This window comes from Lytechinus variegatus, chromosome 7 (assembly GCF_018143015.1).
Source record: "Lytechinus variegatus isolate NC3 chromosome 7, Lvar_3.0, whole genome shotgun sequence".
NCBI classification, from domain to species: Eukaryota; Metazoa; Echinodermata; class Echinoidea; order Temnopleuroida; family Toxopneustidae; genus Lytechinus; species Lytechinus variegatus.
In genome coordinates, this window is record NC_054746.1 from 6,791,734 (window position 1) to 6,819,000 (window position 27,267).

The 27,267-nt window shown below is 40.9% G+C and overlaps 2 protein-coding genes across 9 annotated transcripts; both read right to left on the reverse strand.

Annotated features, from left to right (window-relative positions):
- Window positions 1-2,667: 2,667 nt before the first annotated feature.
- LOC121418311 lies at window positions 2,668-27,267 on the reverse strand. Of its 5 annotated transcripts, none has more exons than XM_041612105.1 (12): window positions 26,944-27,267; window positions 19,712-19,828; window positions 19,096-19,263; window positions 18,250-18,509; window positions 17,545-17,950; window positions 16,918-17,172; window positions 16,142-16,347; window positions 15,228-15,493; window positions 8,566-8,768; window positions 7,938-8,274; window positions 6,486-7,363; window positions 2,668-5,943 (listed from the first exon to the last, which is right to left on the reverse strand). In XM_041612105.1, exons 1-12 carry the CDS (start codon window positions 27,005-27,007, stop codon window positions 5,585-5,587), a joined length of 3,519 nt encoding a protein of 1,172 aa, XP_041468039.1. In that variant the 5' UTR covers window positions 27,008-27,267; the 3' UTR covers window positions 2,668-5,584. The 5 variants fall into 5 exon arrangements, with proteins under 5 accessions (XP_041468039.1, XP_041468037.1, XP_041468036.1 ...); XM_041612103.1 differs by lacking the exon at window positions 26,944-27,267 and adding an exon at window positions 23,471-24,978; XM_041612102.1 differs by lacking the exon at window positions 26,944-27,267 and adding an exon at window positions 22,166-23,220.
- Window positions 9,144-14,227, reverse strand: LOC121418312. 4 transcript variants are annotated; one of them, XM_041612109.1, is made up of 2 exons: window positions 10,769-14,227; window positions 9,144-9,888 (listed from the first exon to the last, which is right to left on the reverse strand). In XM_041612109.1, the coding sequence occupies exons 1-2, from the start codon at window positions 11,805-11,807 to the stop codon at window positions 9,842-9,844; spliced, it is 1,086 nt and encodes a 361-aa protein (XP_041468043.1). In that variant the 5' UTR covers window positions 11,808-14,227; the 3' UTR covers window positions 9,144-9,841. The 4 variants fall into 2 exon arrangements, 2 of the variants coding, with proteins under 2 accessions (XP_041468043.1, XP_041468042.1); XR_005970448.1 differs by having other exon boundaries at window positions 9,144-9,905.

The window sequence follows — 27,267 nt, forward strand, 5'->3', positions numbered from 1 at the left end:
CGTCCATCAACATTTTGTCTAACAAACATGTGGTTAATTTGGTCCAATCATCATTTCATCTAATCACCATTTCGTCTATAACCATTTCGTCTAATAACCAGTTGGTCTAGTACCCATTTCCTTTTCATTGATTTTGCACAATTAACACTTTACTTTAATTAGACCAAATGATATATGGACTAAATGGCTATTGGACGAATGGGCATTAGACGAATTGGAAATAAACTAACTGTATAGGAATGCACTCTATACCTATGAAAAGTCATTCATCTATGATTCAATTGAATGTATTAATATGAATGTCCTCTTACTGTCTTACCCCCTACACTGTATGTGAGATCTTCTTGAAATTATTGTCTCTCTTTTCTAATTCATTTGAAAAAAAGATAATAACGCTCTCAAATTACGATGGCTTGAGCAGTTCATGCAGCGAAGAATGGAGAATGATTGGTTCACAAGTAAAAAAAAAAATTGATTTTAGTGGAATCGCCTTAATTCTGTGTGTATAATTTTGTTCTAAGATATCAGTCATTGTGGATGAATGTAAATTATGAATGCATTCCCATACAGAATGAAAATAAAAACAAGGGATGTTCAGTAGGATGGATTGGATGAACATCTTTAAAGATAGGGAAGCTAGCGGGAAGTAATGCACAATTAATAGATGAGTTTGGATATGCGATGGTTGGAAAATGGTTGTCAAATTGGATCCAAGTCTTTAACTCGGGCGACAGTTGCTCCACCATAAATTCCAAACATTGAATTGAATGACTAACTTTGATTTCCGTTTTCGCTTCTTCATGACTGGAACGAAAAAAAACAAATTATCCATTAGTACCTTGATTCTTCATCTCTACCCTTGCCTAAACCTAACCTGCTCATGCAGGACCTAGCCTGTGGAAATCTCTCCCACACAGTTTGAAAACCCAGACTTCAGTGACCACCTTCAAGGGCAACCTGAAAACATACCTGTATAAAAGTGTTTTTTGATAGACATTGACTTATTTGTCTTACTTGTTCAGACATGTATTTCATGTATATGTAAATAGTTTTTGTTGTTCTGCTCTGAAGCGCCTTGAGCATCTAATCAAGATGGAAAGTGCGCTATATAAATCTTATGTATTATTATTAAATGTTGTGTCACTGGCATGTCCATCATAATCAGGTATGTATGTGACATGCATTCCTGTTCAACCGCATACTGTTCAACTGCATGTATGTTGTAAAGGCCTGAATGTACTCGAAATGGTAGAAGTTGTGAGAAATAGTCTTACAATTGTGTGGACAATATCCCCTTGTAGAACATGAGGCTTGTTGTCAGCAACATTGCCTACAAAGCCAGCAACTTTCTTGCTCTGATCTGTATCTGAGAATTGTAGTAGCATGATCGTCACAGAGTGAAGTGGGCTCAGTTGAGAAAGCGTCTGCCTGTCGAACCAAAGGTCATGGGTTCAAGGCTGAAGCCTGCATTGTGTGTAAACGTTCCATAGATGCAGGCTATGTTACATTGAAAAACATGTTCCTTCGGATGGGATGTTATATGGAGGTCCAATGTAGAGGAGAGCACTTTCAGAACCCATAGCACTATTTAAAACACAAAAGTGAAGATTCAGCCAAATCCATCCAAGAGTTACAGTCATGAATTTTTGAAGGTTTTTAAAGTTTTTATTTTGTGATGTTCCATGTGAGAAACTCCTCGTCCTCATATACAGTTGGTTGTAATAAAAAAAAAATATAAAAGATACACATTAGTGAAGGTTCAGGAAAAATCTGTCAGGTTTAAAAGTTTTCTTGTGATGTACGTCCCATGTATGCAACTTCTCCATAAGTCATGGGAAAGACATTCCGTTAAATTTCCATTTCTCATAAAATTGTAAATGGTTTTACCTACACACTCAATATATACCCCCATCCCCCCTCGGGGGGGGGGGATAAATAAATAAATTGCTATACACACATGTGACCAAAAAAACGCGTTGAGGGGTGTTTTTTCAGTTTTGGACATGATCCGCTTGTGGACTCGTTAAGGGTATCAAAAACACTGATTTTCAAGAAAAAGGGTGGTTTTGAAAGACTGGTCAATGGTCTATCGTGGGGTCAAACGTATTTAGGGTTTATTTTTTCCCCAAAGCTTTTTTTGTAAGACTAGCCAAACATGTTTAGGTATGTATTTTTTCCCCCAAGCTTTTTCGCCAAGGTCATATTTGGTGACAACTTGTGTAAATAAAGCCAGGAAAAAATTTTGTTTAGGGGGTTATTTTGCACACAGAGAAAACTCGTTTAGGGGGGGTGCTTGGAAATTCCTTTGTCACATGTGTGTACAGCAATATATTTGACTGCCCCCCCCCCCCTCCCTCCCGGGATATACCCACTTCGGTGGGGAACAATATCAACCATTAAAAGATTGGAATTGAAATTACATTACATGACATACATGTAGGGACAGCTTCTCATCGTATAACATCACAATGAAAGTAAACACTTGAGAAGTATATCTCTTCTTCTTCCATGGATCTTGGTCAAACCTTTTCTAGAATTTTTTCTGCTTTTATAAAAAACTAATTGCCATCAGCGTTACTCCCCTATCCTTTCAAAACAAATGCACTCACGTCTCATGCTACACAATATGAATGACAAAAGCAAACAATTCATTTAATTTCAACATTTAATCTAATCATTAAAGTTCAGGTGCAATTATGTTGAACTTAAGTACATTTTCATCAAAGTGGCTTTCTGGCATTGAGCATATTAATACTTTGAATACACAGGATCAAAGGTGATGATTGGAAAAAGGCAATAACTTCAATATGACATATTCAGGGAAACAAGGAAGGTTGTCTTCATAGGGTATCTTAATAATCATATTTTATAGGATATCTTAATAATCATACTTCGTAGGATATCTTGATAATACTGCATAGGACATCTTTAACTATACCTTATCAATGACAAATCTATCTTAATAATTACATATTCAGGAAACAAGGTATATTAACACCTGCTCTCATAGAATATCTTTGCAGTCAACCTCACCAATGGCAAACCGTGGGAACCAAGGAATTGACCCACTGACTACTAGATCCTCTGATTCCCATAGGTTTCATACAGGGATCAAACATTTCCAAGAGGCAAGGGGTTAAGCTTCAATTTGAACAAAATCACATTTAAATGGGTTACAGAGTAAAAGAGCCAAAGATGAAAGTTATCTTGTTACAATACCTGACTAGTGTCAGCTTACCAGCTCATGCAAGGTCAATGATATTTCAAAAATAAGTAGACATTATAAAATGCATTCAGGGCCCTGCAATGTTAAGCTCAGCGATTGATTGTAGGGCTGTTTTTTATGATTGATCATACACAATAATCAATGAAATCAATCGTAAAAACCAACCCTACTATCAATAGCTAAGTTTTATGGTACAGGGGACCATTTCACAAAGGTGTTTGAAAGTTAAGAGCGACTTTTAAGAACGACTGGTGAGCCTTCAGTACGTGCTAAATACCAACGAGTAATGGTCAATATCATTTACCACAAGAAAGGTTCACCAGTCGTTCTTAAAGTCTCTCTACACTTATGAACAGCTTTATGTAACACTCACCTTGGCCCTAATTGGCAAGGAAAATGCAAAATACTTTAGCATCAATGATGAGCTTTATCCAGTAAATGCTACTGGGCCGTGATTATTCAACATTTAATCTACATAAAATGGCCTACATGGAACATTATCTTCCATTTCATTACATGATACACTTACATTAAAAAAAAAAATTACTTAGTATAGCAAAGTTTAATTCACAAATGTCACTATCTTTTGTATTCCTGGACTATTGGTAAATTTCATACATTATTCCTACAGCACATTAAACTCTATCACACATGTACAGAATAAAAAAAAACTGCTTCTAAACATAGGCGGGGGAAGCGGGGGTGGGACAGGTCGCCCCTTGAATTTGAGGTTGATTTTTTTTTTGCTTGTCAATTTTTTTCACCTGTGACCATCACAAAATTTCAGGTGGACCCCCCTAAATTTTTTGGCTTCCACCGCCAATGCTTCTAACAGCCATTAATCCTAGAAAATTATTCTTTCCTTTTAGTTATTTCTAGTACTCTATACAAAACTTGACAAAGCTTTCTTATTTTTAATACATTTTTTTTCATTATACAATTCCTCAACACATGAATCTCGTCAATTGTTATCTATAATGAAAGAATAGCTACAAGAAATATTTGTATTAACAACATTTGAATAGTACTTGTACTCTGCAGTGAACTGATATTCATTCAATTTTTGTGCTTTATTCCATTATTGAGCGTTTCATTGAATAAGAGGGTCAGATCTCTTGAAATTTACATTTACAAAATTCCACTCTTGCATTCTAGAGATAGATGTAAAAATCAGATTTCTAATATCAAGCTAGAAATATAGTTTCCTAACGATAACAGTACTGTAAAGTTCTGAGAAAATGAAAATGTCAAAATAGTAAAATAAATAATTGTATTCAAAAGTTCAAAACATTTGAAGATTACATTTACATAATTACACTCTCACATTCTGGAGATAATTGTTGAAATCAGATTTCTAATATTGATCTAGACAGATAGTTTCCTAATGATAAGTATATCGGTACTGTTAATTTCTAAGAAGTGGAAAATGTTTGATTAGCAACATTCATGATAATATTTAAGCTTTGAGGTTTTGACCATTCTCATATATTCACTCACTAAAGATTTGGTCCTGTTTTGAAATAATAGATATAATATTCCCTACAAAATCAAATATATAATTATGACGGTAGATGAAGAAAAAAGTAAAAATATACATCCATATTTAAAATTATCAGAAAAATATAAAATGGAAAGCATCATGGATGCTAAACATAACCATTATAAAGCAAGTAAAAAACATATGGTGAAAGGAATTCAAGAAGTAGATATGTCAATACAATTTTGATACAAATTGTATCCCATAGTTGCCTATCCTGCAAACAAAATCAGCATTTTCTGCTTGCTCCTAATGACCTCGTAATTAACATACCATATCGGCAATGCATATAATTGTTGCCATCTCTAATATTTGTATCAATTAATTCTTGGTAGCTAGACAATCAATATACATGTACATGTAGGTCAACATATTACACAAATATATTGCAAACATAAGAAGAAATAATGTAGACCATTCACATCCAATATTAAATACGAACTTACACAATGAAATAAATAGTTATATTCAGTATGTACAGACACCTCTTTGAGGCATACAATTTACATTAAAATAAAAAAAGGGCATAAATATTATACCCTTTTTCTCGCTTAATGTGCAAATATAGTCGGAATTCAACAACCTTACTTGACCCTAACAATTCTCTTCAATCCATACTAGCACATGAAATTCATGATTCCTTACTGCTAAAGTAAAACCAATCTCTTTTTCTTTTTTTTTCATTCTTTCGCATCTTCCTTTCTTGATATTTTGGGCTCAAAATGAGCTACATCGGTAAAAACAACAAATCGATAATAGAAATACACAATATTTTCAACTGGTACAGTTTACTTAGTAGTCTTGAAAAAAAAATTTAAAGATTAAATACAGCTTCTGAGATGTAACCTGTTAATGATTCTTGTTTGGTAGTTTCCCAAGAAATCTTGCTTGGTCAGCCAAAGAGAAGTACCTTCTACATTTCCTGAGGAGAGGACTATGTATCTCTCCCCCTCTTTCAACTTCCTGCACTCTGTGTCCGCTGGTAGAATCAGGGTGTTCAACTTGAGATTGCCGTTGTGAGGTAGGATATGGTGGACGACGTCGAGCTGGATGGCGGTGTGGGTGTCGTTGGTGTCGATATGCCGGGCGATGAAACTGAAGGTGAAATCCTTGCCGCAATCGTCAGATGCTTCCTTCCACAAACCTCCACGTTCAAGACCCATACACACCAATGGAATGGCTGAAAGAAAATTATTTTGAAATCATTGTTTTTGTTCTATGGTACTATGCCCATTTATTTTGTTACCACAAGTCAAGTCGTGATTTCACAGAAAAACAGTGCATCCGTATGATGCCCCCCAAAAGGTTTTGTGTTAGCATTTGAATCTCTTATCCATATATGTGTATATGTATATCAATAGCTTGAGTTTACATATTTAGAATATGGTACTACAACAATTTATATTGAATATGACATAAACCATTCATCCTTACATAAATGTAACACAGAACTATGAATCTACATTAGGAGGGAGATTTTGAATGATTTGGTTTGAAGACAAAAAAACCCTTTTTTAAATAGCTAAACCAAGGAATATATGCAAGCTTGCTTCATTCGTCCTTCCACAAGTTAAATATTTGCCCTAGTCAAAGCCATTTTAAGACCAAGTAGATTATTATATACCTCTTCTAATTCAAATAGCTCCCAAATTGAACAGATTTCTGTGTACCAACACGGTTTGCCTTCAGAAAAGTTACCTGCATCACTCAAAGATTACTTACCATCACAGTATCCCGTTGTAAAGTTTGGTTGAAGACCTCGCTTACAGCAGTTACCGTTGTCCATCTTCTGAAATCTTCGTTCTGTACGGGGTTTTCTGGTAGGTCCCGATGCGCAGCACATCTCTTTGTTGATGTCAAACGCTAATGCACCACAGCACTGGTTTCTACCTCTGCGGATGCGACGCACATACCCTTGGCAACAGATCTTGGATGTCGGGTCAAAGGCAGTATTCTGACAGCATTGTCCATTGGGGATATCAGTCAGGGAACCATTACAGCAAGTCTGTTCATCTGGAGAGTAGAAGTCTTCACCACACAGTAAGAAGACCTTGTCATCTCTACACTGGGCATCGCTCAGAGAATAGACCCTGCCCGCACAGCATCCCTGGGTTAGCGGGAAGAACTCGGTATCATTACAAAGCTGATGACCAAATTCAGAATGGTACGGGTTGCACCTTAGCGACTGATGCATGATCTGACCCGATGGGCAGCACTGGGATTCCTCACCGTATATCTTCCGCTGGATGGCACCGTTGCAACAGATTTCGTCAGAGGGCGCTTCGATCACTCGGTTGCCGCAGCACTCCCTGAGGCCATTGTAGAGGAGGCCGTCACAGCAGGTCTGGTTGGTCGGGTCGTAGGACCCCTCGATGCAGAATGCATCTGTAGCAGATGATGTATGGTCATCCAGGAGCTGGATGATGATATCCTGTCCTCCTGTTGAGAAGCACTGGTGAGAGGAAGGGTAGAAGGCAGCACGGTTACAACACTCCTTCCCTTCTGCCTGTGTGCGGAGGGTTCCGTTACAGCATAAGTGACTCCCATTAGTCTGGTATGGCTTATTCCCACAGCAAACGCTGTTCTCTTCTGCTTCATATCTATAAAAAAGTATGATAAGGAACACACATGACAGTAATAACGAATGAATCTTTACAACAGTCGGTGAGAACAGGAGGAAGAACAAGACATTTAACCCTACCCTATCCTTAACCCATTGTATGCTTGGGAAGTGGGGATGAGGTATTTTTATCAAGGATTGATTTTATTATCTGTTAGAATTTTTTTTTTGTCTCTTAATGATTTTTGTCTCACCTTGTGTTAATATGCCCATTTTTTTCCCCATGTAAAGTTAAATTCAGAACACAGTGCGCTTAGAAACGCCCGTATTAAGCGCCCTATAAATGTTTTGTATTATTGTTTTATCATTATAATACTATTGAACTTAGACTGTCCCTGGGACATAAATATCATATTTGTATACTTATCAAACACTATATTTTTCTAATTCAGGAGGGTGTTTCAAAGGACTTGTCGGATGTTTTATCAAACAGTTACCATAGTAATAGTCGGATATCTGTGCTATTGGCCAACATCAAGGGAGGTTGTCAGATGACAAACATGTATTAAATGCTCTCCAGATATCTGAAGCAACTGTAAAAGAAGAATTCTCACCTGAACCCATCACAGCACAGTTCCGTTGTCGGGTCGTAGAGGTCGGATCCGCAGCACTGTCCCTGTCCAGCTGGGTGTCTAACACCATTACACACAATCTCGTCCAGTCTGTGAACCACTCCATCGGCCATCGAGCATTCCGTCTCCTCCTCCGCCTTCCTACTAAGCTTCCCACCACAGCATGTGATGTTCAGTTCGGATCGGTCGTATGCCCGATCCAGGCAGCAAGCGGGATCTTCCATTCCACTGGTAGGGGTGAGGGAGCCCATGCAGCAACTGTGAGTCGAGGGATTAAAACCAATTGCTCCACAGCACTGGCCTTCTCTCAATGATGTCCCTGGAATGAAAAGTGATTTTTTGTAGCTTTAGGAATGCAATCTTTGAGTAGAGCATACGTAGGACTCTAACGTAAATATAAGAAAACATGGCTGAAATGGGGCACTAATTACCCTCACATGCAAAATTCTAAGTTTCACAAAGAAACAACAGATGAAAAGAAGATTTAAAGAGGGTTACACTTTAGTGAGATTATAATTTTTGATGAAACTCCACTATAACAAAATATTAATGAACCTTCACCAATTTTTTTTTTAAAGGCATTGATTAAAATCTACTCCTCTTTTCTCACCTGGTGTTTGATATTGGTTTCCATGGCAACAGGTTTGTCCCCGACCAATAAGATGTTCTCCACAGCATTCCTGATCTCTCTTATCATAGACCTCTCTCGTCCTTCCACATAGTCTGATGTGAGGGCCAGCTTCTTGTGGTACAAGCTCTCCGCCGTTAACGCAGTCGTATCGGCTGTTATCGTACAACTCTGATCCACACAATCTGTGCCAGATCATAGAAAATATTTTTAAAATAATTCAGCTGGACTTTTTACTCTATCGTGACAAAGTCACAATGATTGATTGATTGCAGTTATTTCTTATTCATTCTCAAATTCGATATAAGTTACAATGTAAGGCAAAACACAAAAATATAATATACAGAAATGAAAAAAGGGAACCTACTGGAAAGCAAAGCTTGTTAGTATGGGTTCCCTGCAATAAACAGTTAATCAAAGTATATCTTTGATCAGTGAAATTCAAATCGTAAATTAAAAGGGTTTGTACAATGAAAAAGAACATTAATGGGGTCAAGCTTTTTATGCCTACTCACTATGTGACAATTAACATGATATCATATCCCTGGTGAATTATGTTGTTCAGTAGTGAACACCATATCTACGAAGTAGCCATACTTACCTATTCCCTTAAATGCCATTCGATCGCCATGCTCGAATACACCCGGCAAAAATTTCTCCTATAAAAGGAGAAAAAGTCTGCAACGCAGACTAGAGCCCCGCACGACAAGGAGGGAAACCCCGCCCTATACTATAAGTACCTTGCGTGCGTGGCTCACTTCCTCTTTCTTAGGCAAACGAACCTCAGATACAGAAAGAGGGGAGGTGGGAGGGTAGCATAGGTAAGTATGGCTACTTCGTAGATATGGTGTTCACTACTGAACAACATAATCTACTTCAGATACGCCATACTTACCTATTCCCTTAAATGCCAGATTCCCACGGAAACAACTATGGGAGGTGGTCAGGCCAAAGGTCAAAGCCAAGAGGCCCTACAGATCAATTCTATTATACAAGATACTAATGACAAGCTTGTAAAGTTAAACTCATACCTTGGATTAGCGATGGGGACCGGACAGGGTGGCCCTCGCAAACTTGGATTCATCACCGAGGACATCCGAGAGGTAGCAGGATGTGAATGTATTAGCGTTGGACCAATATGCCGCTTTCATTATATCCTCCATGGGTACGCCCTTGAATAAGGCCCAGGAAGCAGCCAATCCTCTTGTGTCATGGGCTCTAACTTTCTGGTGAATGATGACTGGATCACCAGCAGATTTCACTGCCTCCACAATCCAACGAGAGATAGTATCCGGCGAGACAGCCCTGTGAGGGGAATGAAACTAACAAAAAGTTGATCGGAAGCACGAAATTGTTTAGTCTTATCAAGATACCATTTTAAAGGTAAATGCTAGTTTTGGTAACGATATCAAAATGAGTTCGTACAGAATCCAATGAAATGACCACCAAAGTGTCTGTTTGTATAAATAAAACGCATGTGCCAAAGAATTCTGGAAGAAATTGTGAAATTGCTGAGAAATCAGCAAATAAGCACAGGAATCGGGTAGGGCGTCGGGCCCGACGCCCTAAGCAATAATTATAAATTGTCCCACGTGCGCTTATCTGTGTTGGTGATCTTCTGTGTGAACATTTTTCAGCGTAGATTTCAAGATTTCACAAAGTTCAGTTAATGTAACTGTACCAGATCTAGATCCTCGGTGATATACTGACAATTAAGCCTTGTTTTACAGACTGTCTCATGAAATCAGTGTTTACTGCAACTACTGGAATTTCTCTTTAATGCTCTTACCGGGCACCAAAATCTATTCTCCCTAACTGAAGAAAAGGAACTTATGGATGGTAGAACAATTTCAAGAGGGAGAGAGGACTCCCGTTGGATCTTAGCAAGAAAACGGCCATGAGGAATAAGTCTAATCTTGTTTTTCTCCCAACGAATATGCCCAGGAGCTGTGGTAAGAGCATGGATAGAGCTACGCCTCTGACCAGAAGCCGCTGCCAGAAGGAAAACAGTTTTTATGGTTAAATCCCGCAAAGATGCATTATGTTTACAGAAAAATAGACGAGGAAACAGATTCACCATTGTCAAAGCCTTCGTGTAGGACAGCTATGGCAGACCTGTAACCCCGAATAGTATTACATGCCAAATTCTTGTCATACAAAGATATAAAAAATTCAGCAATCTCACCTACAGATGCCCTGCATGGATTAGTCTTAGCCTGCCGACACCATCTCACATAGTGACTGAGTCTGGAGTCGTAGGTTGATCGTGTGGAAGACCGTAAACGTTCTGCTGAGAAATTGGCAGCCCGTTCAGAAAGTCCAGCCTTGATTGCTGCTGCCCTGTAATGGGCCACAGTGTGAGCCTCAGTTTGTTGGGCTCGGGGTAGTAGTGCTGGGTCCCTGGTAGTGTTGAGGCAAATAGATCTATCTGTGGGTTGCCGAAATGATTGAATATCTCCCTGGCCACAGCCTCGTGGAGCATCCATTCCGAGGGGAGATAGCGCCCCCTCGATAAGAAGTCTGCTATGTGATATGTTACCACCGTCTGGTTGTCTGACTTTATCAGGACACACTTTTCCACTATCTCGGATGCAAAGTGTTGGAGGGCTAACTGCACCGCAATCATCTCCAAACCGTTTATGTGAAAATTCATCCTCAGTCTGCAAGGGGGAACTGTATTCACTAAGCTTGCTAAGAGTCCCAGAAAAATCTGCCAAGTCTTCGCAGTCGAGAGACGACTGGACAGGAGTTGCTCCGCGACTGCTCTCATTCTCTGAACCCGGAGGGGAAGGGGGGCTGCCACCTGACTCGGGATGTCTATAAATGCTCCAAGGAAATCCGGAGTCTGAGTTGGAGTCAATCTTGATTTTTCCCAGTTTATGAGAAGGCCTAAATTTGACGTTAACGCGATTGTGACCTTCAAGTGTCTGAGAAGGGTTTGTTCTGAGGGGGCGAGGATCAACCAATCGTCCAGATAGCAAAAAAATTTTTCCCCTCTTCTTCTTAGCTCTGCAGCAATTACCCTGACGAGCCTTGTAAAGATGCGAGGAGCAGAGCGAAGGCCGAAAGGGAGGGCCTGGTACTGGTAAGTGTCCCCTCCTATTGCGAAACCTAGGAGATGCTGAGAGGACCTTGCTATTGGAACGTGAAGATACGCGTCCGATAAGTCTATAGATGCCGCCCACTCGTGGGGGCGAAGCAGGGGCAGGATCTTGGAGAGGCATTCCATCTTGAATGACTTGTTTTCGATGAACCTGTTTAGTTTCTTTAGATTCAGGATCATCCTGAATTTTCCGGACCGTTTCCGAATAAGGAAGACATTTGACAAAACAATCTTTCGGCTGGAGGGCACCTTGGAAATTGCACGCTTTCTCTCCAGTTCGTTGATTTCCCTTAAAAGAGCCTCTCTCGTTTCGAGAGAGTGGGGGAGGGCAGAGGTTTGGTTAATTGTGCGAACGCATCCCGATAATCTGGGTCGATCTCGACCCGATATCCCTCCCACACTATCCTGAGAATTAATTTGTCTCTTGTTATGAGGCTCCAATTTTTTGCAAAGAAAATGAGCCTTCCTCCTACGGGGGCGTGTAAGTCTGGGGAAAACGGTCCGGCCAAGGAGTCACAAGTGTTTAGGGGGTACTGAGAACCGCGGGACAATCTGCGTCGACCCCGAAAGGGTGTAGGGGTCCTTTGATTGGTCTGGGGGCTCCTATCCCTGACCTCGCGTTGTGGGGGGTCCTGCGGTTGCTGGTTACTCGGCCCAGAGGCCTGCTGACGTGAGGAGGAACGTTGGCCATAAGAATGTGAAGACAACCTGTACACTGTCTTATCAGCCGTGGAAGAGGCAGAGATGGAAGATTCTAAAACTTCCTGAAAACGACCACTGAAAAGGTCATCCCCCCAGGCTGGCAGTCTTTCGAGTAGTCGAGTAGCATTTTTTTCAATCTGAAGTAGGTCAATGACCTGTGAACGTCTTGCTCTCGTGCAAAGTATGGCCGTTCTCGACGCCTGTTCAAACTGGTATTCTGCAATCTTCATAACACACTCCCATATGTCTCTGCGATCCTCTGGGGAGATACCTAGTCTCTCAGATTCCCGAAAGGCTGTCAAAAGATATGTGTGATAGGTTGCTAGGCGCATAGATGCCCTGGCTGCCTGGTCAATAGAGGTCAACTGACTCTCCATACGCTTAAATCTACGTGACCCGAGTGGATTCTGATTAGAGTAGCGCGATCTCTTAGCCTTAGCATCACCAACACAAAAGGCTGCATCTGGGACTGTGGGAGTCTTGAAAGCGTGCTTAAAGTCTCGTTCCCCAAAGCGAAAGTGCTTCTTAACCACTCTGTTGGTAGGACGTAAGTCCCTTCCCCTGTCATTAAGGTAATTCAGGCAGGATGAGAAGGGTTTGTCAAGCTTCACCGCAGCTGAGTTGACAGATTGTCTCCCAAGCTCCGAATCGAGACAGAAAATAGGCTTAGATTCCTCTGAGTCGGTAGTATCTGCCTTAAGCTGGGGGCAGTATTTCGTAATCAAATCTGCAGCCGAAACAGGCTTGCTTTCTACGCTATCATGGCGAGAGCTGGGGCTGGAAGCAAAAATAGCTGAAGAAAAACCCTCACTAATCACTGAAACCCCCTCCTTCTCATAACGACCGCTAGCAATGCTCTGTCTCTCTGATCCTGAAGTGGAAAGTTGAGACAGCAAAGAGTCTGCCCATTTTCGCTTGCGGGATGCTATGGGCCGATGGTAGCCATATTCAGAGTTTGAATCATCCTCATTTATATCAATAGAGGGAGCATGACAGGTACTCGGGCTTCTCCCCCGAGTACGGCTTTCAATGTCCCGTTGTCCTGGCCGTGGCCGCTTCGCCGGTACTCCGTCACGCCTCAGCGGCCCGTCCGGCGTCGGGGCGCCTGGGCTGTCGGGCAGAGTTTTGGTCTGCGCCGCTGATCTGGTAGGGGCGCTGGTGTCGCCTGCAATCGGCTGATTCGACAAGTTCATACATTTTTGCGCCGCCTGGAACATCTTCATGAACCATGCCGCCGAGGCAATGTCCGTGTCGTCAGGGGGATGAAAACCCGTTTTTACATCCTTCCCTGATTCCCCATCTTCGCTTTCTTGGTGACGGGAATCGTCTCGAATTTATCCGAGTCGTCCATAGAAAACTCGGCCCCCTTAACCTTCGGTATCTTTCCCAGTAAGGTGACGGACGTCCCGAGGGTTAATTCGTCCGGAGTAGGGGTTTTAGCTGTCTTCCCCTTGGGTTTGGCCTGGGAGGGGGTCTTGACTTTTCCTTTGAGGGGGATTTTGAACCCTGCACCTCGTTTAGACCTGGCTATATTGGGGGTTTTCTTTCCTCCATCATCTTTCATAGCTCCATCCTCTTTCGTATTGTTCTGGGAAGTGTTATTACTGGCTTGATTGGGGCCCTGACGGGGAGAGTCTTTCGATCCAGTTGTTTGGCTCATTATGGTGGATAATATAGACGTGGGGCCTGAAACGTACCTCCGTCTGGTTATGGCTGTGGGATCGGATGAGGCGTGGGTACCGAGACCTCTGCCTACTTCTGTGATGAGACGTGGGTTCTGAGACCTCTGTCTACTTTTGTAATGAGACGTGGGTTCTGAGACCTCTGTCTACTTTTTGTTATGAGACGTGGGTTCTGAGACCTCTGTCTACTTTTGTAATGAGACGTGGGTTCTGAGACCTCTGTCTACTTTTTGTCCCGAGACGTGGGTTCTGAGACCTCTGTCTACTTTTGGGAAAAGTCTTATACTGTTTGGGTGTATAGAAACTCTAACTGAGCGTAAGCGCCACACAACCGTTAGGTTCGGGCGCCGGCAAAAGAAAGAGGAAGTGAGCCACGCACGCAAGGTACTTATAGTATAGGGCGGGGTTTCCCTCCTTGTCGTGCGGGGCTCTAGTCTGCGTTGCAGACTTTTTCTCCTTTTATAGGAGAAATTTTTGCCGGGTGTATTCGAGCGTGGCGATCGAATGGCATTTAAGGGAATAGGTAAGTATGGCGTATCTGAAGTAGATAAAACAAACCAGAATTCAGGAGTGTGTGAACACACAATCACTTAGACAAGACAGGACGAAAACTAAAAACAAAACAAAAAAAGGCACACACACACAAACATGATGGAGAACCGCTTCCATCCAAGTCGTGCTTTTAAAACCTCAATTGATCAGCTTGATGAAACACCCATCCAAAATAGGGGAAATTTTGGAACAAACTTGCTACACTTCTTGGTTCCTCTTTTATCCAAATATAAATTTTATTCTATCAATGCCTATTAATATGATGTTGGGGCATCATGGTCTAGTGGTTACGACTCTCGTCTTTCAATCAAAGGGACGTGGGTTTGAATCCCAGCCATGGCGTGTTTTCCTTCAGCAAGAAATTTACCCACATTGTGCTGCACTTGACCCAGGTGAGATGAATGGGTATCCGGTGGGATTTATTCCTTGAATGCTTTAGTGCCTATAAGGCGGCTCAGCTACAGTTGGGGGAATAATATGATACCAAGTATCAAGCGCAGTAGAGTATATGCAATTATAGTAGCTGTGCTATATAAATGGAACATATTATTATTATCCTTTTTTTTCTAATGGCCGATCTTCTCTTAAAAATAAACAATGCGTACCTTGCATTGATGTGGGGGATGCCATCAATTACGCTTCCATAGAAACAGGTGGATGTGACGGAATGGTAGGCCTGTAGTCCGCAGCATTCTAGAGGGAGCCCTTCATCATTTACCCTAGGCTGAACACTGGACTCACAACACTGCTGAGTGACGAGTCTATAGATACGTGATCCGCAGCAGCCGTGGGTGTCGGTGTCATAGATCTGCCCCCCACAGAGGTCCTTGCCTTCAGCTCTGGGAATGATCTCACCATCATCGGAACAAAACTGGAGGAAAATGTGGAAACGGAGGAAATCATTAGTTAAAAGTGCTGATAGACTACAATTTTAAATACAATGCCATACACGCATGAACGGTGAAGTGTATTTTTTCAAAATTGTTCCAACTGTAGCAAGGCAAATGGGATGCATGCTGATACTAAACTCTTGAAAAAAATAGAATGTTGATCATTATTGTAAATCGTTCTCAGTGTGAGTACCTGTGCATTGCATTATTTCTCGCCAATCATGCTCTTTGTATTCAAATCATACCAAATTTTTCTCACGCTATTGCCTGCATGAGGATACAAATTATGCGAGAAGCCATGCATTCTCAACAAAGTAGGCCTACAGATAGCACAGTCAAATCTTCTTCAGTACCCACTTGCATAGAATGGACAACCTGTCTTGAGATAATGACTACAAATTTGGTTTCCCTTGAATATAATTCCCATATTGGCTGGCTCCTCCAATGCACCTTTGAATGTCTTTGACAGATATATGGCGCTATACAAATGCTGTGCATCATCATCATCATCATATTATATTGAAGGAACCTCTCTATAAAGACAACCTGTTCATAATTATCACTATTTTCCCTTGTATCCCGTGGGTGCCTTTAGACGGGTTATATAAAGTATAATGGTTTTCACATACCTCCCTGTTGCTGTCATAAGTCTGGCGTATGTTATTATGCTCCCGATCTAATGGGACGCAGACTTTATCGTGGGTTCTGTTTTCAGGGATGTCAACCACTTCTTGCATTGCGTCGTCGCAAAGTTGCTTTCCTTGGACAATCATTTCCGGTCCGCAGCATTCTCCCTCACCGCGTGGGACTGGATGTACCTTCTGATGTTCTCCGGCTGGGATGATATAAAATGAGATGAAAGGTAAATCTTGGCATCGTACTCACCACCATCATCATCCTCTTCCCCCTCCCTCCTCATAATCACCACATCACCACTATCACTATCATTATCATCATCATCCCCATCACCAACATCATCATCATCACCACATCACCTCTATCACTATCATTATCATCATCATCCCCATCACCAACATCATCATCATCACCACATCACCTCTATCACTATCATTATCATCATCATCATCATCATCACCACCACCACCAACATCATCATCATCATCATCACCACCACATCACCTCTATCACTATCATCATCATCATCACCACCACCACCACCACCACCACCACCATCATCATCATCATCATCATCACCACCACCACCATCATCATCATCACCAGCATCATCATCATCACCATCATCACCATCCTCATCATCATCACCATCCTCCTCCTCATCATCACCACCATCACCACTACCACTATCACCATCACCTCTTCCATCAACACCATCATCACCAGAGGTCTTTAATACACTCCATCGCTCTGTCAGCCTGAAGCTCACCTTTGCAGCACGTTTCTGACATCGGATCAGTGAATACAACCTCGGTCTGCGAGAGTAAGCAGCACTCCCCCTCTGTACTGTTGAAGACCCTCCAATACTGGAACTCCCACGATTCCCTGCAACAGGTCTGGGTCTCTGGATCATACTGTAGATCCATCTCCCGGCCAGAAGTGGTACAGATTTCTGCATTGGAGGTTATTTTATCCACAACGATGCTTCCATCAATACAGAATTGCTCTTTGTATCTGTAAGATTCTACAGGGGAAACAAAGAGGCACGAGATGCAATTTTTGTGATCATATGCTATTAAAACAAGCCAATCTTACATGCACATGTATATTATCCAGACTCCAATATCAATATGCCGACAGCATTCAAGGGTTTCCTATCGATTGGTTCCAAAATATCTCATTTGCATGTGGCAAACAAAGATTCATTCTTTATTTAATGATCCATACTACCTACTACATATGAATCTTGAATTTCCAGGAGTAAGTAATTTGTGATGACATTTCCTGATTACAAATACTATAGACATCAGCATATAATTTCTAATGTATTCTGAGGTATTTCTAATCACTTTATTATTTTCTGAAACAACTGTATTTCAGATAAGAAAGGACTTACTTGAACCACAGCAGCGCGAATCCTCAAATTTGGATGACAGGTGCCCACCACAGCAGATGTGGAGTGTGCTGGCATACCTTGACCCATCACACAGTCCCCATAGGTTGTATTGACCTTTCACCTCGGGGTACTCTGTTCTAATGCCTCTGACGCACGACGACCGGGTAGGGTCGTAGATCTCTCTTCCATAACTATATCCACAGCAAGAGAATGGAGATTTCTGCAGGAGAGCCGGATCATTACAGCAAGGCTCATCGTTTGGGTTGATGAGATTCCCACGGCAACATTCCGTCTTTCCATCTTGGATGTCGTGCAGGCTGCCCCCACATTCCACTTGCCTGGTCGGGTCATACGGTTGGTTGCCATGGCAACTTGCAGGGCCATAACCTCGTGGATGCGCTTCACCCTGTGGTAAAGATTCAAACAAAACAATGTTACAAATGGACACTTCCTTACAAAACGTAGGATAGTACAGGTGAATTTGCCGGATTACGTGAAATCTTTCGGGATTGTAAAAATCTGTTTCACTAGGCAAAATTCAACTTCGAAGATAGCACGTGTTCGCATAACATCGTCTTAAAAATGACTTAGGAGATTATTCGGCTGATGGAAGGTTGACTTTAGCAGAGCCTACTGTATTTGATTTTTCCTACATGAAAAAGCCCTAAAAAGTACTAAAATTCAGATCCTTATGCATGCACCCACCTGGCAACATATATGGGTGGTCTTATTAATCCAGCCAGCCCCGCAACACTCAGTCTCTCGAAGCAGCACACCATACTCTCCAACAACATGGGATTCCATGCCCCCTGTTGGTAGAGGGCAGCAGATCTCGGAGGAGGCATCGTAGGTATGCGACCCACAGCACGAGCCGACTCCGTCAGCGACGTGGGGAGAATAGCTATCTTGACTACAGCATGTTTGCCTTTCTTTCTCATAGTACGATGTGCCGCAACATTCATGTCCTTTGGTGACAAAGAATAAAAAAAAGGGAGTGATAAAATCAAATTGGAATCTGACAATTGAATATTATCCATCCCATTTTCCATAATAAAAATATCCAATGGTGGTATTATTAAATTTTATGTTGACAGATCTAAGTAAGTGACAGTTCAGATGTCTCTGTTGCAAGTCACTGTTTCAGAAGCATATGAAGTAATGATAATAATAACAATGACAATGATAACTATTATCATGTGCAACAGTGCTTGCATAAAAAGATACTGCAAGAGCACTTACATTGAAGAAAAAAAGTTAGTAGCTATTTATAAAGTTGCTTTGGTCAGTTATGTGATACATACTTTGGATTGTTGTTTTGACTTCTCAAGAAATTGATTTTGAATAGTTGGTTTGTTATTCCAGTCTGCTAGCAAACAAGTACAAAATTTTAAGTTGCTATTCATTTTAATGGATCAAGTTGTAGATGTCGTAAAGGTGCAGGGTAGATTGCAGTTGCTATAGAAGATTGATGAAAGATTTGTCTTCTGTCCATGTCGGATAGTCCTGTGTGCAAGAGAAGTGGAAAAAGAATGGAACTGTCAGCGACACTACCTTGTTGTTTTGGATGTTGGAGTTGAGATGTGCGCCGATCACCGCAGCACTCATGGGTGGTGGAGTTGATGATTTCATTGTTGCAACAGACTGCATCTTCCCTCAACTCCATCTTTTTGTTGCCGCAACATTGCCAGGAGTTGTCCATAGGGTAGAGATCATCTCCACCTAGCAAAGATTAAAAAAAGAAAATCAACATAGCATTCTTTGAAATTCAAAATTTAATTAAAAAAATGTCTAATCTCACATATTATTTACTTGATAAGTGTGAACATAGTATAACTAGCTAATTTGTTGGTTTAACTAAGTGTAATGTTTAAAATGACTTTGGTGCAACTGTTGCTATTATCTCCTAAGTAATCTTTGACATTGTCTCAATTTATTGAATACATACACTCAGTATCTACATTGTAAAGAATCAATATCTTACTTTATTTTTGACAAACAAAATGACAGAGGGGGGGGGCAAAGATTGAATTGAAGTGACGGTATTCTGACGTACACCACATTCCTCAATATTATGCCTAATAGTAATTCAGTCATATTAATAATTAAGAAATTCTTAATTTGACACTTTTATTTCAACAAGCGAAGAATATGTAGTCAATGTACTTACAGCATCTGAATTCCATACCAAGTGCCACAGGAGTGCTATGCACACGACCCCCACAACATGTCTGAAGTGTGGGCATGTATGTAAATTTCCCACATTGGGCAGAGTAATTGGCAGTAACTGGAAATGCAAAAACAAAAACAAAATGGGTTAATTTCTAATTGAAAAACAATATGTTCAAGAAGAAAGTAAACTAGGAATACAAAGGGGGGCAGGGGGCTTGCCAGTCAACAAGTGAAAAGTAGAAAAACGTAATATAAATCAGATGTGCTATTGGTTGATTCCACTCAAAGAGAGTGTCCGTACAAGGATCAACAATTTAGCAAATCACAAATTGGAAAGCAAGTAAATGTTTGTCATCTATTAGCTGCAATCAAGCAGTAGCACAGCCTTTAACTTTGCGGTAGGCCGGCCTATTCTGCACTTAACGCTTAAGCCTTAGGCCCAGTGCCCCGGCCGGCTTTGAACATTAGAGTGACTGGGAGAATATACAACAAGGCAAAGTCAGAAATGTGAAAAATACAAGCTTTATTGTCTAGCAATTGCAATTTTTTGCTGAAATTTACCCGAAACAGTGCCTGTCCTCTCGTCTCAGCTCCACTTATTACTTATTGCATCACCTGAGAAATGTTCTATCAATGTGGATATTTCAGGAGCTAACTTCAACAATTCCAGCAACAATTACACCCAATCATATGCACTAAATGTAGATCTCGATCTAAGTTGAGTTGGCAGGAACCCCAAAATTGAAACCGCAGATTGACTGGCTGGCCTGACCTGGCCGCCCAACAAAATCTTGCATATTATGTGCTCCCATGAACTTTACATCGCTCAGTCTTGGCTAGTCTTAATTGAGTTAGACTTTTGTCAATCGTAAGGAATCGTGATTTGAAAGAAAAACTTCAAGTCTATCTATCATTTTGTTTTTGAATTGATTATACATTTTTTTATATATAAATCTATGTGCGAGAATATATTTTAAGTCGCTTTCTCTCAGCTTCTTATAAAATACCGTGCCTATCACATTATTATACAGAAGTTGTGTCTAAAATAAAAAACTAATAAAACTTGATTACGGGGATTCCCCGATATTATCGACGCGCGCGTACGGTGTTCAACATGGTTCTTCGGTTGATTTTTCCTCCCTGCCGAACCTGTTTAACTGTTTTAGTTATATTATTATTTCAGCTCGATAAAAAAAGGATTACACTTCAAGAATAACATTATAATTTTCATACTATATGGAAATTCGTGTGATGGTGAGCAACATTATCACTGAATATTGTCTAAGCCTGAGACAAGTCCAGCGAACTTAATTGCTATGTAAGAGAACCAGCGGCCCAGGGAGCGCCATTGGATTTTAAATGGAAACATCGATTCGGGAAATCAGAGGAAAATATGGAATACACAATCAGACGTCAAGAAACGGCACCAGTACAAGGTAAGCAAACACATTACGTGTACTTCTGTTCGTCTTTTTTAAGATGGGATCCATGGCCGGTATGGGGACTATGGGGTAGCAATCGGGTCAGTACTGTATCGGGTAGAAATGCAATGCAGCATTTCGGATGGTCCGCTGCGCTGCACAGCTCGCTCGCGCTAGCAGCTAGCTCGCTTCCGGTGTATCCAGTCACTGCACCGCTCGATGGCGAGATCGGGGGAATTCCCGTATTCCACGAGGATAGAAAACTGGTTTTTGGCGAAGTGTCAAATTGAAATAAAGAAGCTACTGGCTGTCCGTGACCACTCATAGCAGTCAGCTCCCGAATTGATTTAAATTCATCTATCTTATGTATTTATTTATATTGTATTACCAAGCTATGTAAATCGGATGTTTGGTTTATGGAATAATACGGACTTTCCCAATTTATGTAACCATAAAAGCACCTACATCAAAAATCGCGCCTCGTCTGACGTGACATAAAAGTTTTGGGTGACCAAAAAAAAAGGCAAGTTGTAGCCGTCAGAAGCATTCTGACACAGAACTTGCCTATATAAGAATTAAATCAGCTACCAATAAAAAAAATACATGTCGTAAAGAATTCAAAATTTTAAAAATATTGTAATGCAGATTTATTTTTTTAGAAACCTTTTCATAGCCAAAGGTATTCTGCTTTATTTTGCTATTCTAAGAAATGCACAAGTGGACCAAACTTATCCACCATTCATTCTCATTGTAGACTGGTAGTCTCAGTGGTACCCCCCATTTTTAAAGAAATGATATTAAAACAGAAAAATTAATTCCCCTGAAGTTCTTCAGTTCTATTTCGTATCTTTAAAAAGAAGAGAGAAATTGGCTGCATTAAGAGCATTATGATAGAGCAAGAAGTAGAGTAATATAGTGTGGGAAAGTGGAATGAAAAGGTGAGTGTATCTCTTTGACCAAGAACGGATCAGAGAGAGACAGAGAGAGAGAGAAAGAGGGGAGGGGATTCACTGCTTTATATGCCTATATACCTGGTTTAACTGATAAATATGCACACACCACCAGCCACCCATATATCGATTTTTGTAGAGTCAATCGCATCGTGAAATCATTCACCGAGACTGTAGAGTTGTGAAGTAGAATCTTGATTTTGAAGTTCAGTAGAATATTCCTCGTAATATTTTGAAAAGAGTGCAAGTCATATATCAAATTCGAGAGCTCAATTTCGAAGCGTCCGCACGGAGAGCCGACAAGGCTTTTACTGAGCTGCGCTGGTAGCTCACTGCACTCGTATCAACTTTTGAGGGAATGGGAATTCCCCATTTCAATCAGCTATTAATGACTTCACGGGGATGATCGCTAAATTGTGACGTCACGATAATAACGCTCATACTCCCATCGCCGCAGTCGAATATGAATGAGATGAAAGGATGCCGTACGTGTATATTTATTCAGATTCGCCTACTAAAACTCTCAGTTTCAGTAATAATCTGATAAAAAGTACACTGAAAGTATATGCAGCCTCGTATTAATGTACCAGACGAATCAAGTGATATTCATTTCCTTTAACGTATTTGGAGAGAGAGGAGGGGCGGGGTGTTGCGTGAAAGGGGTGATGCGTGGTGATGCAAGAACGAGAATCCCCGGCCCAATTGATTTGAAATTAAATGCAGCCATGAAGAGGTCTTATCCCTAAATTGCTCTTCTCGTTTTGAATACGTTATCGTAGAAGTTGCCTGTCTGTATGACCTAAGCTAAGGTTCTATGACATTTGCTCCGGCGACAATTGCCCCGATGGAAAATCTCGTGCCAAACATAAAACCTATAACCTCCAACACTAAATGAACCCTTATCCTTGTCTTTATATTTTTCTGAATCTGAACCAATATTTTATGACAATCTTAACTTTAACCCTCTGCCCTCTGAGATGTTAAGACCAGAACAAATGTTGCAGGAGAGGCGTAAATATTATTTGAGGGTCGCGCGGTCTGGAGGAAAAGTGTATACAAATCTCGAAGGACCATGCAGTATCTGGTCTAAGTGTATGTAATTGACAAAGAATGGATCAGATAGATAGAATCATAGGCGGCGGAAGCGGGGGGGGGGGGGGGGGGGACGTGTCCCCCCTAAATTTGAGGAGGGGGGACGAAACCCCCTAAATTTGTTGTTGATGACCTTTTTATTTTTGCTTGCTTGTCAATTTATTTTCCTACGTCCCCCCTAAAATGTTTGGGTTGAGACCCTTTTTTTTTTTTGCTTGTCAAAATAATTTTGGTTGTCCCCTCCTAAAATTTTTGGCTTCCGCCGCCAATGGATAGAATTCACTGCTTGTATACCTGGTTTAACTGATAAATATGCACACACCACCAGCCACCCATATATCAATTTTTGTAGAGTCAATCGCATCGTGAAATCATTCACTGAGACTGCAGAGTTGTGGAATAGAATCTTGAAGTTCAGTACAATATTCCTCGTAATATTTTGAAAAGAGTGAAAGTCATATAAAATTTGAGAGCTAAAATGTCGAAGCGTCCGCACAGAGAGCCGACAAGGCGTTTACTGAGCTTCGCTGGTAGCTCACTCATATATATCAACTTTTTAGGGAAATCCCCCATGTCAATCAGCTATTAATATGTCTTCATGGGGATGGTCGCTAAATTGTGACGTCACGATAATAATGCTCTTACTCTCATCGTCGCAGTTGAATATTTATGAGATGAAAGGATGACGTATATTTAATCAGATTCGCCTACTAAAGCTCTCAGTTTCAGTAGTAATCTAATTGAAAGTACACTGAAGGTATGTGCAACCTCATACCATACCAGAATCAAGTGATAATTATTTCCTTTTATCTGTTTATGTATGTTAAGAGAGAACGAGAGGGGTGTGGCGTGAAATGGGGGGGGGGAGGGGTGCGAGAATCCGCTTTGGTTTTCATGCAGCCACGAGGTCTAATCCCTAAAATGCCTTTCTAGTTTTGAATACGTCATCTTTAAAAAACTGCCTTTGTGGCCTATAACTATAGCTGAACCGGCCTACTCGTTCGGTTGGATGGGGGGGGGGGGGAGGCACTCTCCACAGTCATCGCGCCCAGAATAAATGACTTGCATGATTATAGTGGTCGCTATTAAAAGTTCGGTTGCTAGTTGAATTGATGGTAACTGCCGTATACTGCGCAGTTCATGCAACGTGGAATTTTGTAATTTTACGAAGTGAAATGATTTGATCAAAACAAAACAAGTTTTGCATTTGTCGATATCTTATGTCCCTCGCAAATTTATACTGTAATCTGTTGTAAAAGCGATATCGTTTGATCTGTGCATAGAATCCATTAATTACCCTGGGCCGGGTAACATACATGTGAGATGAAGACATAATCTGTGAAGTTACATCAATTAACGTGCGGTGAGCGCTCATCGAACAGCGGGCTTGGGCAATGGAATTTCATTGACAGCGGGTATTGCGCAATGTCAGCTGTGACGTCGCGGTGTAAACAAACCGAACACGTGCGTTTTCTTTCATGAGTTGGGCTATTGTCAGTACACACAATTCGTGATCTTGGGAAGAATGACGGCATTTTCTTTTTTTAATACCAAAGAAGGTTTCTTTTGATCATTTGCATATCATTAATGGATTCAAGGAATAAGATGAATGAGTGACAACTGTTGTGACACGATCAATTATCATTGTCCGATCCGACTCTGTGGGATTTATTTAAAAATCGAAATGAAAAAAAAAACTAACTCAAGACTGGTTCATGATTTTCGTGGAATAAAAGCTTTGAATGTTTATATAAATAGGCTTCGTAGGGAAAATTGGAGTCGGATGGGATAGTGAAACAGCCCGCGCCCCGACAAATTGCCATGGGTAAACTGCCGATTCGTCTATTGCCAACTCATTCACTTACCGCATGGTATACCTTCATTTAGTCTAATGCCATTACGTCCATAAACATTTCGTCTAACAACCATTTGGTCCAATAATCACTTCGTCCAATTATCAGTTCGTCAATGACCATTTTGTCCCATAGCCAGTTGGTCTAATACCCATTTTCTTTTCATTCATGTCCACCCGATTAACACTTTGGCCTTCTCAAATTAGACCAAATGGTATATGGACTAAATGGCTATTGGACCAACAGGTTATGAGACGAAAGGGCAATTGAACCATGTGGATAGTGGACAAACTGATGGTATACCGAATGATACTAGACGAGTTGGTAATTAGACGAATTGGCATTAGACCGATGAAGAAAAACCTGGCCATGTGGATACAAAATAAAGATATAGGCCTACATGTTTGAAAGCGGTCCACTATGCAGTGCGCTGATGCTGACTCGCTGACCAATCATTGTTCACCTGTACTACAGTGATCTATAACGCTCTTGTTTGAAATAAAAAAAATCCCCTTGGAGATATTGCAGCATCAGTATACGTCGAGATCTCATTTTTATTGCAATACAGAGGAATGAAGATCTCCTGTCATCAACGAGTGACGACAGCAGTGATATTGATTATTCATTAATTTGTGTCTTGATGAACAGATCCCAACACCACCACTTCTTTATAAAGGATTACAATTTGCAAACAACTAACAATCTAGGCTGGTGGAGGGGCGGGTCCAGGATTGCCAGAACAATCGGGGGGGGCACATTTTCTCAAGAAAAAATTGACAAGCCCCCACCCCCAAAAAAGGTTTTCAACCTAAAATGACATTTCGTCTACGGAAAAAATTGACAAGCAAACAAAAAAATGGTCTTCACTTTTAATTGGGGAGGGGGGCACACTTCTGTTTTAACATTGTGCCTCTCAAGGGGGGGGGCGACTTTGCCCCCCCCCCGTGATCCGCCATGCAGTGGCGGGTGGTATAGGCCTACGTAATCCATCTCGCAATATGCAATATGTAACATATATGTTTCCAAGCATTGATTACCTTCTCGGATAAGACTGGGATGTTGTTGAAATGAAAAAAATGTTATTTTTTATTTCATTAAATTCATTTCAATGAATTAAACTGTTACCATGTGTATCATCTAAACCACTTGTAACCGTGCTTCGTCCACTCATGTATGATACACTCTACATGTCATACAATGGTCAATGAAGCATATCTTTGTCGCACTTCGCATTCATTGGCATGAACTTTTCCAGTAGTTTACCATGACTCATCACGGCCTGGGGATTTTTTTTTAAACCAGTGTTGATAACAAAAATTTGGTTCTCAGTTGTAAAATTTCGTTCGGTATATCCGACTCAACGGTCAGTTCGATCGGTGTGGCTTTATTCAGTAAACCAATCGCGCAATCGAGTTCTTGGACGCAGGTTCTCGTCTCGCCTACAACGATTGTTCAAAGAATTGTTTTTAAATAAAAATTGAGGCAAGACTCTGAAAAAAAATACGAGTCCAAGATTTATTGTCTGATTTCAAAGCTTTCAAAACAGCCTATTATATAACCATTACCAATTCCCTCTCGCTTCGGGTGCACAAGTAGTATACTAGCGGGGGAGGGGGGTGGGGTGGCAACATCGACAACTGACCAACAGGTCCAATATAGGATAATAATGACCGCAGCCAAGGACCACTCACTACCCCTGAAATACCTTCAAAGGTAAATCTTCCCCGGGGGCGGGGTGGGGGGGTATGTTGACTGAATGCCGTGATTGTATACTCGGAACAAGAAATGAATCAAGCAAAAATCAACTTAAAAATTCTTATATGAACCATAGTTGTGTCCTGCTAATCTGCTATTGCCGAAAGATGATTTGAGCTTCATTAGAATTAATTAGGGATAAAATAAGTGTGTACTCACCAGACGAAATAATTGTAAAAGCCCATAGTATTAAGGGCACGACGGTAGATACACGAAACTTCATGTTTATTCTCACTGATAGGAATTAAATACAATCTTCTCGTTTTCCTTATGATGCCACCAATATTAATAAATAAATTCAACTTGCGGATGAAACCTCAGTAATTATCTCACTTCCAATCTAAACAGTTCAAAAGTTTGGTCAGCACTTCATATAATCCCACATTTTCTCGATTTTTGTAGCACTCTCAAAAAACACGTCCTTCCACTCTGACGTCTAAATTTTGTTCTGACAGTATGTCGATTTCACCCTTCATCAAAACT